At 37.7% G+C, this 12507-nt stretch overlaps 1 protein-coding gene across 5 annotated transcripts in view; it reads right to left on the bottom strand.

Annotated features, from left to right (window-relative positions):
- ASB5 (ankyrin repeat and SOCS box containing 5) overlaps nucleotides 1–12507 on the bottom strand; it is a 40110-nt gene that overhangs the window by 12545 nt on the left and 15058 nt on the right. The window contains exon 1 of one of the 5 annotated variants that reach the window (XM_066317572.1): nucleotides 3078–3357. The exons of the other annotated variants lie outside the window; for them this stretch is intronic. Within the exon in view, the coding sequence (XP_066173669.1) occupies nucleotides 3078–3192 (115 nt within the window). The 5' untranslated portion in view covers nucleotides 3193–3357. Of the gene's footprint in view, nucleotides 1–3077; nucleotides 3358–12507 lie in introns of those variants that run through there. 5 annotated transcript variants of the gene reach the window in all.

The raw sequence follows: 12507 nt of genomic DNA, 5'->3' as shown, positions 1-12507 counted from the left end.
TTATAAAATCATTCTAAAAGCTCCTTTTTCTTCTGAGTTCTTAAACATTAGAGTGTACACAAAAAGCACAGTTTAATTATGGTTATGAGAGCTCTGAGCTTCTGAAATTTCAGCTTTAGATAATAATAACCATTATCAGCCAAAAAGCTTTTACATTAGATGAGTGGTGTTAAAACACATAGGGGCCAAAGCAAAGACAAGAATTGAATTTACTTTTAGAGACACTAGAACGTTAACCCTTTCTCCCTACCATTCACTGCACGCCTTCTAACCTTTGCATCAAACAGAAAAACAGAGGGTATGTTTTTTCTGAGTATAAACCTAATGGCATTCTCAGAACATCATTCACATTGCAGAGCTAAGGAGGCTGGGGCTTTGTGGGAGAGCAGAGCATGTGACTGTGCTCTCGAATACTGGGATATGATGCACTGAATGGTCAAACCACTGTGGCCCAGGTAACATTTTGAGTTTTGGTATTGCACTTCAGCATACTTTTCACACAGAAACATGAGCTGCTGAACTCTATAAAAAAGCCTAGAATAACACAACAGCAATTTCCAAACACAGCTTGCTTGGTTCCCAGCAGAAGCAACACTCTGCTATGAGGAGATGATGGCAATGACAATGGTAGGAGCAGCAGCAGTCACTGCTGGCTCTGTGCTTCACCTGGCACAGGTGGGAAGGTGACAGGACCCTGCTCATGTCACATTAAAGCACAGCCACAGCTCCACAGCCATTACTCATACACAGGGGTTTTTTTCCATCTTCTTGAAGCATCAACAACTGTCTGGATATTTTTCTAACCTAAAATAGCTTGCAAAGTCTGTGTACCCTAGCTAGAATGCCAACATGTAAAATCACATCCATCTCCAAATTCAGCAATCTATTAGATCCACATCAGATTTGACTTGAGTAGGAGGAGCAGCCGGTAGTATTCTGGTAATATTCTTTGGCTGTCATTATTTCCTTGGACAAGTCACTAAAACAAAATAAGGGTTTTTCAGTCCCCTTCCCAACAAGAAGCTGACAGAAAAGGTATATGGACATTCTGAGCTGGGTTCAGACACTGAAGATTTAAATCTGGAATAATTTTGCTCCTCAAACACAGTCTCAGCCTTAATCCAGAGTAGAAACAATCTTTCCCAAACTGTGCTGAGAATTCTCTGTATTTTCCCAGCCCGCCTGAGAGTGAATGCAGCACAAGGCCTAATCTCAAGCCTTATAAACAGCAAGCAATTGTGCAGCAAAGCTGGTCCCACTGTGTAATTTTTTGTCATATCCGTGAGATTTTGGAGTTGTGGCCCCTCAAGCCAGTAGGCTGAAGGCCTTTTCCCATTTTAACTCTATCCTTTCACCCTTCTAGCCAATCTTATGATATGCTCCACCCTCTGCATCACTTTCAGCCCATTTTCCAATCTGCCTATTTAATTACAGACTGCATTGCAGTATGCCTTTCTTTTCCTTTGCTCTGCAAGGGTGCCTGTAGAGCCAAGTCAGATTTGGATACCTCCATGGATGAAACAGAGAGGAAAGGAAAAAAGCATTCTTCAGACTTGATAAAAGATGTGCTTGTTATTCAAGTAAACTGCAACAATCAGAAGCCTAAAGTGTGACAGAAGTCTCTCGGTACTTCAGGATGTCTATCAATACATGTATATTCCCGGTATGGCAATCACAAAAAGGCTCTCAGTAGCTACACCCTGTTAAGGTGGATTCTTCTGAAAATTTTAGTTTCTGTATTTTATTTCAGTTCTGATAATTTCAAAACTAAACTAATTGTGGCTATTTCTTTTTAAGAGTAGCAAGAGAGCCTAACCTTCAACCATACAATGAAGTGGCCAGTACTTCAGAAATTTCTTTTCAGCTGAGGGATATTGTCCAAGTTTTTCTGGAAACTGCTGACTTAACAAGCTAAAATGACCATAAATAAACGTTTCTTTAGGTCAGGAAATCTTAGCCCAAACAGTGAAAAACATGAGGGCAAAAGATGCTCTGTGTATTAAAATGGATTAATAAAAGCAACCATACAGTATCACTGCATTCAAATGGTTACTTGGAAGATAAGGAAACTGGTGCTTAAATTCTTGAATATTGTTTAGTTCTAAAACTGCCAATACTGGAAATCATCAAAGGTATTTTAAGAATAACTCTGATTTCTATAACATATAGCTGTACTTTACATGGTAAATTCACAGTTCCTTTATGCCTTTATGCACAACATATGAACTCGCTCCTGTCAACTCCTGTCATTGACTATTTTAACATTTCCAGGGTTTTTTATATCATATGATCATGAATTTCAAGTTTAACTTCCTTAATTTCTTTTTTTGTTTCTCTCTAAACCTTATGATATCATCAATATTAAATGGAATTATGATCACTCTTTTAAAAAAATCTCTTAAGACTCTTGCAATTATTCAAAGCTCCCTTTCACAGACTTTGAGTATAAAAAAATACAGGAAAATATGGCACAGGCAATAGGAGTCCTAAACACTTCTAACAGAGTTTATTTCTCATCGCTGAAAATGTCAGTGTTCAGCAACTTAAATATTTCCTAAGTACTTCTCTATGCAAAGCCTTACCATTATACCTTTGTCCTTATTATCTTAGCACAGGACAATAATTCAGTCACCTGTGTTCCTCTATTGCCTCCTATTTCAGCTATCTATAGACTCCTTACACAAAAAGTTCTATGTGAAGTTTACTCCTCCCCCTCCGTTCATTCCCTGGATCCCCGTAGTAAACAATTAACCTTCAGTATCCAGTTACCTTGTGACAGGACAGCAAAAGTCAGGGTAAGTCAAGCCTTAACCACTTGCATAAAACAAATAGGGCAGATAAACAAGAAATGGTATTTTAGATCAGCTGATAAGAGAGCAGAAAGAACGAAAATAGCCTCAGTACCCCTGTGTTAACCCATGCAAGACAATAAAGTACCACTAGCCGAAGCATGCATTTACATTACAGCAAGAAAAGAAAAAAAAAACCTCAAAATCAGTTTTATAGCTAGACCATCATAAACTGGGTCAGCTTAGCATATTTCAGTTCCCGGTTTCTGAAATGGCTGCTATACTAACCTTGGCTGGTCAGAATACCCCAGCTAGCCTTCCGCTTGGCAGGACACTCCCCTACACTTTCTAGGCGTCTTTTGGGGAGATCCTGGCTCCTCTGAGCTGCAGTGTTTGTTGTCATGATTTGTTTCTCGAGGAAAGCCTGTCTGTCATTGGTGCAGGTACTCTGGTCTGACGAACACCCACAAATGATTTCTATTACCTTTTTTCCTGCTTTCGCTTTTTCACAAAGGATCTTGCTGTACTTACTGTAGAATGGCTACAACACTGAAATCCATTCAGTAACATTTACTAGCTTGGACTAGTGACTACAGGGTGGGGGAAGGGAAGGACTGCTCCAGCATTTTCTATTTTTAAAACAGAGAAAGAATCAGCTTAGCTACAGCATGAGTCTTAACTATTTACATGATTTAAATGGCAAGAAGGTGTTAATTTTTTAATCATTTAACACAGAAAAAGAAACAGATTCTTAAAGCATAAGTATTCAAATGTTGTACTGTTTGAATACCAAGCAGCCTAAAACTGAAAACTGAAATTATTTCATCAGAATGGAAATTCTTTTAAGAATAGTAACAACAATTATTACTGCATCAGGTTTTACTCATATGTAATGTGCAGTTAAGAGTGATTTTAGAATTCAGGAGAATCCATGAAACACTCCTGGTTTTCTGTGATTTGTTTCTTGGTTTGAATTTTTTTTTTTTAGTAGGGGGTAAATTATCCTGCAAATGCCAACAGAAACTAATTCCTGAGTAAAAGCGTGTTTTGACTAAAAAAATATATATATTTTGAAAGTCTGATCCTGTTATGAAAGTAAGGCTGTAGTCTTGTCAGAAGAAGCAGAGATCAGTATTTTTTAAAAATAGTAACAACACCAAGGAAAGAGTGGTAGAATTTTTTGTTCACTACTATGTACTAGGCTGATACTATACAAGAGAAATCTGCAGAGAGAAGCAATCAATGATATAATTCCATCATGGTAAAAGACAGTGATTTCTTCATAATAATAACATGTTAAAATGTCTCCTTTACATCCTTGGCATTTCCTTGCAGTATTTCCTCATTATGCACTTCTACAGATATAAAAACTAGCCACTTGTACGTTTTTAACAAGCAAATCAACATTACTGAGTTTCACTAATACTACTCTTTTCAGATACCTGACAAAACTTAATCCCTAAAATTCTGAAATAATGCTCAATGAAATCTTCTATATCCCTCTTGGTTTCCTTCAGGAGAAAATCAGAGGCAAGATTATAGTTAGGGTAAGGGGAAGAAGAAGGAGCAGCTGTAAATTTCATCTTGAAATTACAGCACATGAAGACTGTTTTACTCAGGAATAGTGCTACGCTCTTCACAGAATAGAAGCAGGTGGGCTACTGCTCTTCTGACAAGACAGAACAAAACAGCACTCTCAAAACAACTGTTTTCCTTGGGTTTTATCTAGCTGAACGAATATCTCCCAGACTGAAATACTCTTCAACATATCCAGCAATCAGACTGCATGTAAAGTGAATCAGAGCTTTCACAAAAAGGCTCCTTATAAATGGGACATTATAAATATATCACTTTAATACTAGTGATATGTTACTTCATAGTGCTTTCTTCCAAGTAAATAAATACTGGAAGAGGAATTAACAGGAGAACATACTAGGGATGTGTACACATGTACTTGTGCAGGGAGATACCAGCTTTACTCTCCTGTGAGAAATAAACACTGACAGTTTTTGTACTTGCCATAGCTCTGAGGCTCATCTCAGTTTTAAATTTCCATCTGAAATGGAATTCCAGGACTCTCAGAAGAAAGTGGTGAGGATCAGGATCAAGCAAAGCATCTGGGATTGCAGAGCAGGAATTGACAGTGGTCTGGCAAGGAAAATAATCCACATATTTTTGTAGGAGTTTTGTGGGTGCGGTTGTCAGCTGAGAATGAATCTGTGTCTTTCTACAGGAGTGGAACAAACCTGGAAGTACTTCATACAAATGCTTCCCACATTTATTCCAGCCTCTGTTGTCCCTTACTAGTCTGAGAGGTGGGACTGTCAGGAGCAAGGAACAGGTTCACAGACAGCTGCCACAGCTTCAAAGAGGCCGAGCCCCGCAGGAGTCAGCATCACCTGCTGCCTTGTGCAGACAACTGCACAGGAGGCAACGAGCTACCAATGCAGTCACACCACCCCCAAAACCCTCCACCTTCAAAGCATGGCTTACAGGAAAAGTATCTCTGTTACACAGAGATAGTCCATAGATTCTTGCCGCTCACTGAGTTACTTTGAATACTCTAGAGGACATTATAAAATACATGCCTTAAAGAAGGCAAAGTCTACCCAGTTCAGTGCTCTAGAAGGAACTTTTCACTAAATTCTGCTAGGCTTAACCATTCAACCTCCAGGCAAAAATTATTAAAAAGTTTTATTAAAATAGTTCACAAAAACAAGATTAAAAAAAAAAAAAGCTAAAACAGTATCAAAAATCATCTGAAATGATGTAAAAAATATACTTGAGATGAGGGACTGAACGTGGTTAAGATCATGGAGTAAGGCTGAAGACCGTGTTACTTCACTTCTTCCTCTGACATGGAATTGCTATGTGATCTTTCTCATGTCAATCATGAGACTGAATCCAATGCACTGGACTATACTAGCTATAAAATAAAAATCAGTATCCTTCAACTTCACTAGGTAATAAAACTATTAACATTCAAAACTACAAAACTACTTAGGCTTAGATTCTGAGATTCTGTTCTTCAGATTTTTCTCTATAGAAGATAATCAAACACTTCCAAAATCTGCCAGAAAACCTTTAACAAAAGTCTAAGTAGGTGTTCAAGCATGTAAGAAATATGGCTGACCATTATTTTTCCTGACTTGGCAAACAAGCAATTAGGGACAGCATTTAGATTACAGTTACTCATGGAAGTAAGGCAGTTACCTTCAAATAAAGCAGCCAGGGGAAGGGGCAGATAAGACAGTCTGAGAGTAAGGAAACCAGAGGACTTTACCGATGGGTTTGGAATTCTGACCTAATTTAGCATACAAGCTTTAAATAATATGTTAAATTTCATTAATAATTAGTTCTGTTCAAATTTATAATCCAGAGGAAAAAGTGTTAAAGGAAACTTTCAAAATCTTTTTATTCCAGATTTTTGTAAAAAGAAACATAAGTACAGTTTCAACATTTCTATGTCAGCACATAGTTCTCAGTTTAAAGGGGCAGCAGTTCTTAACAGGTGGGAATGAAAATAAAAGTAAATTTTTGCTCCTCCCTTTCAGCAGGGAACTCATTCTACTTTCAAGAGTATTTTAAGGCAACAGAAACACAATTGTGGTAACACATAATAAAACCAACAAAACCCAAACCCCCTTGGACCTTTCAACACACGATGAAGTCCAATGCAATACAGTCTAAACTCCTTTAACAATAATTTATCTTAGGAAAAATTGCACACAACTGCACCATTTTCAAATGCCACAGATCAGTATTTTGTGTGCAACCATCTCAAACCAGCAAACTGATGACCCACCTTGTTTCCCAAACTGTCCTGTACTTTGAGGTTACTCTGTTTTCATGACCAGGATTATTATGGGGTCACAGTGACTGCATGGAACCTGCCACACAAATTCTGGAACAAGACTAGAAACTGACTCTTCCTGCTCATGTGATGAACACCCTGCAACCTGCACCCTGCGAAGCTGAAATGACAGACAGGCTCCCTGTGGCCCAGTGCCAGTACCCCAGGAGTGGCCTGTCATTTGACATTGCCAAAAACAAACCAGAAGGAATCCTCAGCATTCCCCCCTGTAGCAGATGCCAAGATGAAGCAAATTTTATGAAGGATTGAGGAACTGTGGTTGCTGACAAAAACAGCGACCTACAAAGCCACAGTGGTGCCTCTGTTACATTCCGCAGTGCCAGCTCAATGCCAAGGATCATAAATGCACCATAAAAGTACAGGGATAAAGCTCTAGGAGCAGAACAGGGAAAGGTCTGGAACAATTTTTTTTTTAATAGGTTTTTGCATCAAGCCATATTTCATGGCAAGCATGAAAGCCATTAGCAAGCAACCAGAAGCTTAGACATTATCCAGGTCACCAAACAGTCCTCTTGACAAATACCAGCAGATAGGTAGATAATGCTTGAATGGTGACTAGTTCCTTAAGCATAAAATGACATTTCTTTACATCATTATAAGCACTAAAAAAGTCTATTACATACTTTTAATACAATCTTATTACTGTCTCCTAGCTGGAAGTTCAAATCAGTAGTAGTAGTAGTGGTAGTGGAAGAAGAAGAGGATGATGATGATGATGATGTTAGCAACAGCATGGCTGGCTAGTAATTTTTCTACCTCTTCTCCTGAGATTTCTGCAGTTGTTACACCTTGTGTTCTTGGATGCTGGGAATCATAACTGACGGCTGAGAAAAGGTTAAAAACTTCTGATATAACAAAGGCTTTGTCTCAGGCCTCCCACAAGCCAAACACAGAGCAATGACACATTTATTACATTTCTTGGCTTGTTTGCAGTGTTTACCTGTCAGATTCTACATGCAGACAAGGCAGCAGTAACATGGAATACTTGCTAATATGTAAACTAAACTAAAGCACAGAAGTCATGGGGCAGAACCTAGGCAAATCAGTTACCAAGCAGGCCAGAGCTTCAGATACTGACAGAAAGACACAGGCATGAAATCAGGTAGTCAGCATAGGAGTGGTAAAGGGCATCCCAGAGAGAATCTTCAATCAATTATAGTGAAAGAACAGTCATAAAGAGAGAGAGCATATCTATTGCCAGAATCACTCCAGACATGGCAGAGAGTAAGATCCACTAGTGCAACAGATGCAGCATGCCACAAAAGATTTATGGCCAAGCAGCCAGCATTGCTGCAGTCATGGGCAGAGCTCAGTACTTAGGCATGCTATGCAATTCCCCCAAGCCATCATCATCTAACTGGCAGAAGTTCACTCACTGTTTGCCTGCGTTGTGAATGTTTGAGAACATCCCCTACAAGAAAGGAATGTGAATAGCAAAACCCTGGCCACAAGAATCCAGTGGCTGAAGGAAGGAACATCACCTTCAGGGAGCTATGCTATTTTGGTCTTCCCCTTTTGCCTTATGTCCCACCAATGAAAGAAGACCAGTGCAGATGGTACAAGTGAGCGTGTCCCAAGCCAATACTGCAGGTTTCTGCATATTTTCTCTAACACCAGTTCTCTTTAAAGCCTTGCAGACAGATTGCTCCAGGATCGCCTTTCAGTCTTACTGCTTCGCACCTTTAAAACCCCAGGTTTTAAACTACATCAGAGTACATAATGTTGCTTTTTTATTTATATTATTTCATAAGATTACTATTCATTTCACAGAGAAAAATACAAAAATTAATTGATAAAGGACATTTCCATGTGAGTTTAGAGTGTACACTCCAAGCAAGTGAATGGGACTTAGGTTGGTGACAAGTTAAGGTCCATATTCAGAAAAAAATATATTTCAAGGAGGTACACCTGAATGAAACTAATCAAAATATGCAGCTGGTGAACTGCAAGAAGGTCCTGACATACATAGAAGAGTAAAAAAAAAAACACAAACAAATCCACATGACAGGCTACATCAGTTTCTTTCAGGGAGACAAACAGGCTCCAGCATACACATTCACTAGAAGTTTCTATGGCCTCAGAAATTTTCTTTTAAGATGAGGGATGAAAAAAATGAAAAATTTGAATTAAAAGTAACATGCTTGCCAACATATGTTCTTGCTTTTTGTTGCTGCAAATAAGTCAGGGCTCTGGCCATGCCAATTTAGTTGCATCTTATAACTCTGAGCAAAACTTCTTTAAGGGAGAATGTGTTCTTCAAAAAAGAATGTTCTGGTATTTGTCTAATATGTGTTGTCATTTTCTTCCTTCAAAGAAAGTGCCTTATTGGCTTTGTTTTGAAGCATGACTCTTCTTTGTCACTTCTTTGTCATACTAGGCAAAGTTATTTGGCATACAAGAGAAAGTGATGAGCTCCACCAAAAAAGCTCCCCCTTCTAAACTTTCAAAAAAGAATATTCACACTATCTTTAACTATTAGTTTACGTGCTGCAAATGAAAAACAAATGCTATATGTGGTGCCTTACACCAAGTGGTATGGTGAATAGGTATGCCATACCATATTCCTATCATTGCTAAATGAATCTCCATTGTATCCAGGAAGCTAAGAGAGCTCTTGGATGGCTTTTATTAATAGAACTGTGATCTCTGTGGAATGTAAGTTGAGAAAATCCCTCATGCCTATCTTCCCTACCTAACAACTGTTGCTGAGTGGCATTATCAATTGCATTTTGTTAGGATAAAATAAATATGAAAACTTTGCTCTAATCATTCATTACAAGCCTTCCAAACAGTGACTCACTGACAGTGAAACACGGCATTATTGCCTATCTATGAGCTGTATTTTAAGGATTGATTTCTTGGGACTACCCAAGTAGTTCTCAGTGCACAAGAAAAAAAGGAAGCAGAAAACTTCATAGTATTCACCAATCTCTGGAAGAAGATGGAGACTCCAGTAGACTGAACTACCACAATCCTGCCGATGGCTTACATTAGCCTAACTAGTGTGCAGAGCTTTCCTGCCATGCTTGTCCCAGGCAGATACAGCAAAGATGAGTAGCTTAGAATTTGCTATGGTCATTTAAGAGTAGACTTTTTTAAACTTACAAAAACCCAGGGTATATTTACTTCTCTTGTTCTGCATAACAAGTACGTATTTTAAAAAGTATACTGTAAACACAATTTCTGCTTTCAAAAAACTTTAACTTATGTGCTTATAGATTAAGTGAAATTTTATACAAATTTTTGTGAAGAGAGGTGACATCATTATAAAATAGGATATTTAGGACAAATCATTTTACATTCTCAGAACTACTTAAGAGACAGATAGCTTGTCTATCAGACCCCAGGTATACAGACATGACTAGCTGTTTGTTGTTTATGCTACGTTAACCTCTGCAAATTCACTTTCTTCATAAGAAGGTTCCTCTCTATCACTTTCTGCTTTTAGCTAGATACATTTTGACAATTACTGAGAATCAGGTTTACTTCTGATAAAATAGGCACCTTCTGCTTTATAAAAAAATTTATGAGTGAGAACTATGCCTCCTTCTATGAAGTTATTTATAGCAACAAAGTACAGGCTCTTTCATACAAACCAAGAACTTACCAGTACTTGTCGGCAGAGTTTACATCTTACAGACCCAAAACATCTGATAGCTGATTCATTCTTTAGAAATGATACATAAACTTTGAAATCACCTCATGCCACAGCACTACTACCCCATCCTAAAGCAACTAAACTATAAAGCTCATCTGAAACTCCAGGCCATTGTTCTTATAGACAGAGCACTTTCAGAGTGTGACCAGTTGGTTGGTATAGTAGAGAGAGTCTAAAAGCTGCTTTTGACCCTCCAGTGTTCATCCAGCAACAGCTGTACAAAAGGCTGAGTTATTAACTCTTCATAGATCTGGAAATACCACGAGAGAAGAAATGTTACTGTGCAGATCACTGTCATTACACATAGTTTGCTAAGGAGCTAAATATACCCAAAGTTAAGTTCAATCAGTTTATTTTTATGTATCAGTTTGTAGGGCACAGAATTTTAAAATGGAACAAACATATACTTGCTACTACTTGATCCATAAAGAAGGAAATTAATAAAATGTTGACTTTTGCAAGGTTTCAAATGCAATGAATATATAAATGTTCACTTCCACACAACAAAAAAAGAAACACTAGGCACTACAACCTATTTCCAACACAGCTCTAGTCCCTGATTGCAAAGCACTTGGCTCCAAACAACTAATCAGTCCCTTTCAAATCAATGGGGCAAGTGTATTATGAGTGTTTACAAGATGGGTGCCAAAGTTTAAAAAACCCAGCAAACTGCACCTTTATAATAGAATGGATCCCTATTTCATTTCATTATTATTAAATATAATTATTATTAAATATAATTATTATTTCATTTAATTTTCTTATGGTACTAATACCACTGACTTCACTGAAAAAAAATAATTCAACTCTAATAGCTTATTAGGACACAGGTCTTCAGTTTGCTTTAAGCAAATGTAGAAGACTGCAGAGTTCTGTCCTGCATTTGGTGCTATTTAGGGTTTTAACACTGTGAATAATAAAGTATTTCTTTTTATTCAAGCAGTAGATGATACTAAACTGTAAATGTTACAGCTGCTCAGAGGGAAATAATTCAAAACAGGCAAGTAAAACAGAGAAATTGTCTGATACCATGAGAGCATGAAATTAGCTGAAGGCCAGTACAACGTTCTATACTTAGAGAGGAAAAAGCAAATGCACAATACAGTGACTTTGTTTTAACATGTGATTTACAAGCTACAGGCTCTACCCAAAATACTGCTGAGGGGGCAGCATCATTCCAGGAGGTATTACATAGGGTGCCATATACATGGCACATGACATAAGTGTTCCAGTTGTATGCAACTAATAGTTCCCCCGGTTACAGTCATAAAGTCTCAGCTGGAGCACTCTGTTTAACATGGGAAATTAGACATCAGTAGAGATGTCTGTAAACTATATATGAACTGGCACAAGTCCATAGGAGAGCAACTGCAGTAACTCCAGGTGCTAGAAAATAAGACTTAGGAAGACAGATTAAGTTAAATCCTTTTTATTTTATTCTGGAAAAGAAAAAAAAAAACCAGCAGAAGTAGGAAAATGCATAATAATAGTCCTTCAATTCATTACTTCTTATACACAGAGAGAAACAATCATATTTCATGTATTTGGTTTGCAGAAATAAAGATTTAGGTCAGTCTTGGGGAAAGTGGGAAGCAGTCTAGTGATGACAATAGTAAAAGCTGCAATTGGTTGCATAAGGATGCTGCAGAAGTTATTATTACTAAGTATTTTAAAAACAGGTTAGCCAAACCTTTGGCAGAAAACTCATGTATATTTGATGCTACAGCATTCAATTTACCTCTGAATGTACCTTTCATCTATACACAAGAAAAGTTTTACTCAGACATCATTTCCATAAATAAATTCATGTGCCTTATAATTAGCAGAGCTTTTACAAGCACTTTTCTAGTCTTAGCTGATGCTAAACACTGATCTAGTTCCTGTATTTCAATGCCACATAAACAGTATAATAATTTTTAACTAATTATTGTTATCCAGACATTCAGATACACTTGAGATCCAAAGGATTGATGGAGTGTAGCTTGCTGACTATTGAAACTGAAAACATTCCTGAAATATTAAGGAATGAAGTACGACTTGTTTCACTACTAACATTTAGCAACAAGACCACACAAAGCAGATGACACAGACAAAGCTGTCTCCTTATAAAGTGACAAAACAAAGCAAGTCAGCCTTGAAATGCATGATCCCTGGGCCCCGATTCCTGAACCGACCTCTATACCTTC

The sequence above is a fragment of the Sylvia atricapilla genome, chromosome 4 (assembly GCF_009819655.1).
Source record: "Sylvia atricapilla isolate bSylAtr1 chromosome 4, bSylAtr1.pri, whole genome shotgun sequence".
Taxonomy (NCBI): domain Eukaryota; kingdom Metazoa; phylum Chordata; class Aves; order Passeriformes; family Sylviidae; genus Sylvia; species Sylvia atricapilla.
This window is presented reverse-complemented; position numbering and strand designations above follow the sequence as displayed.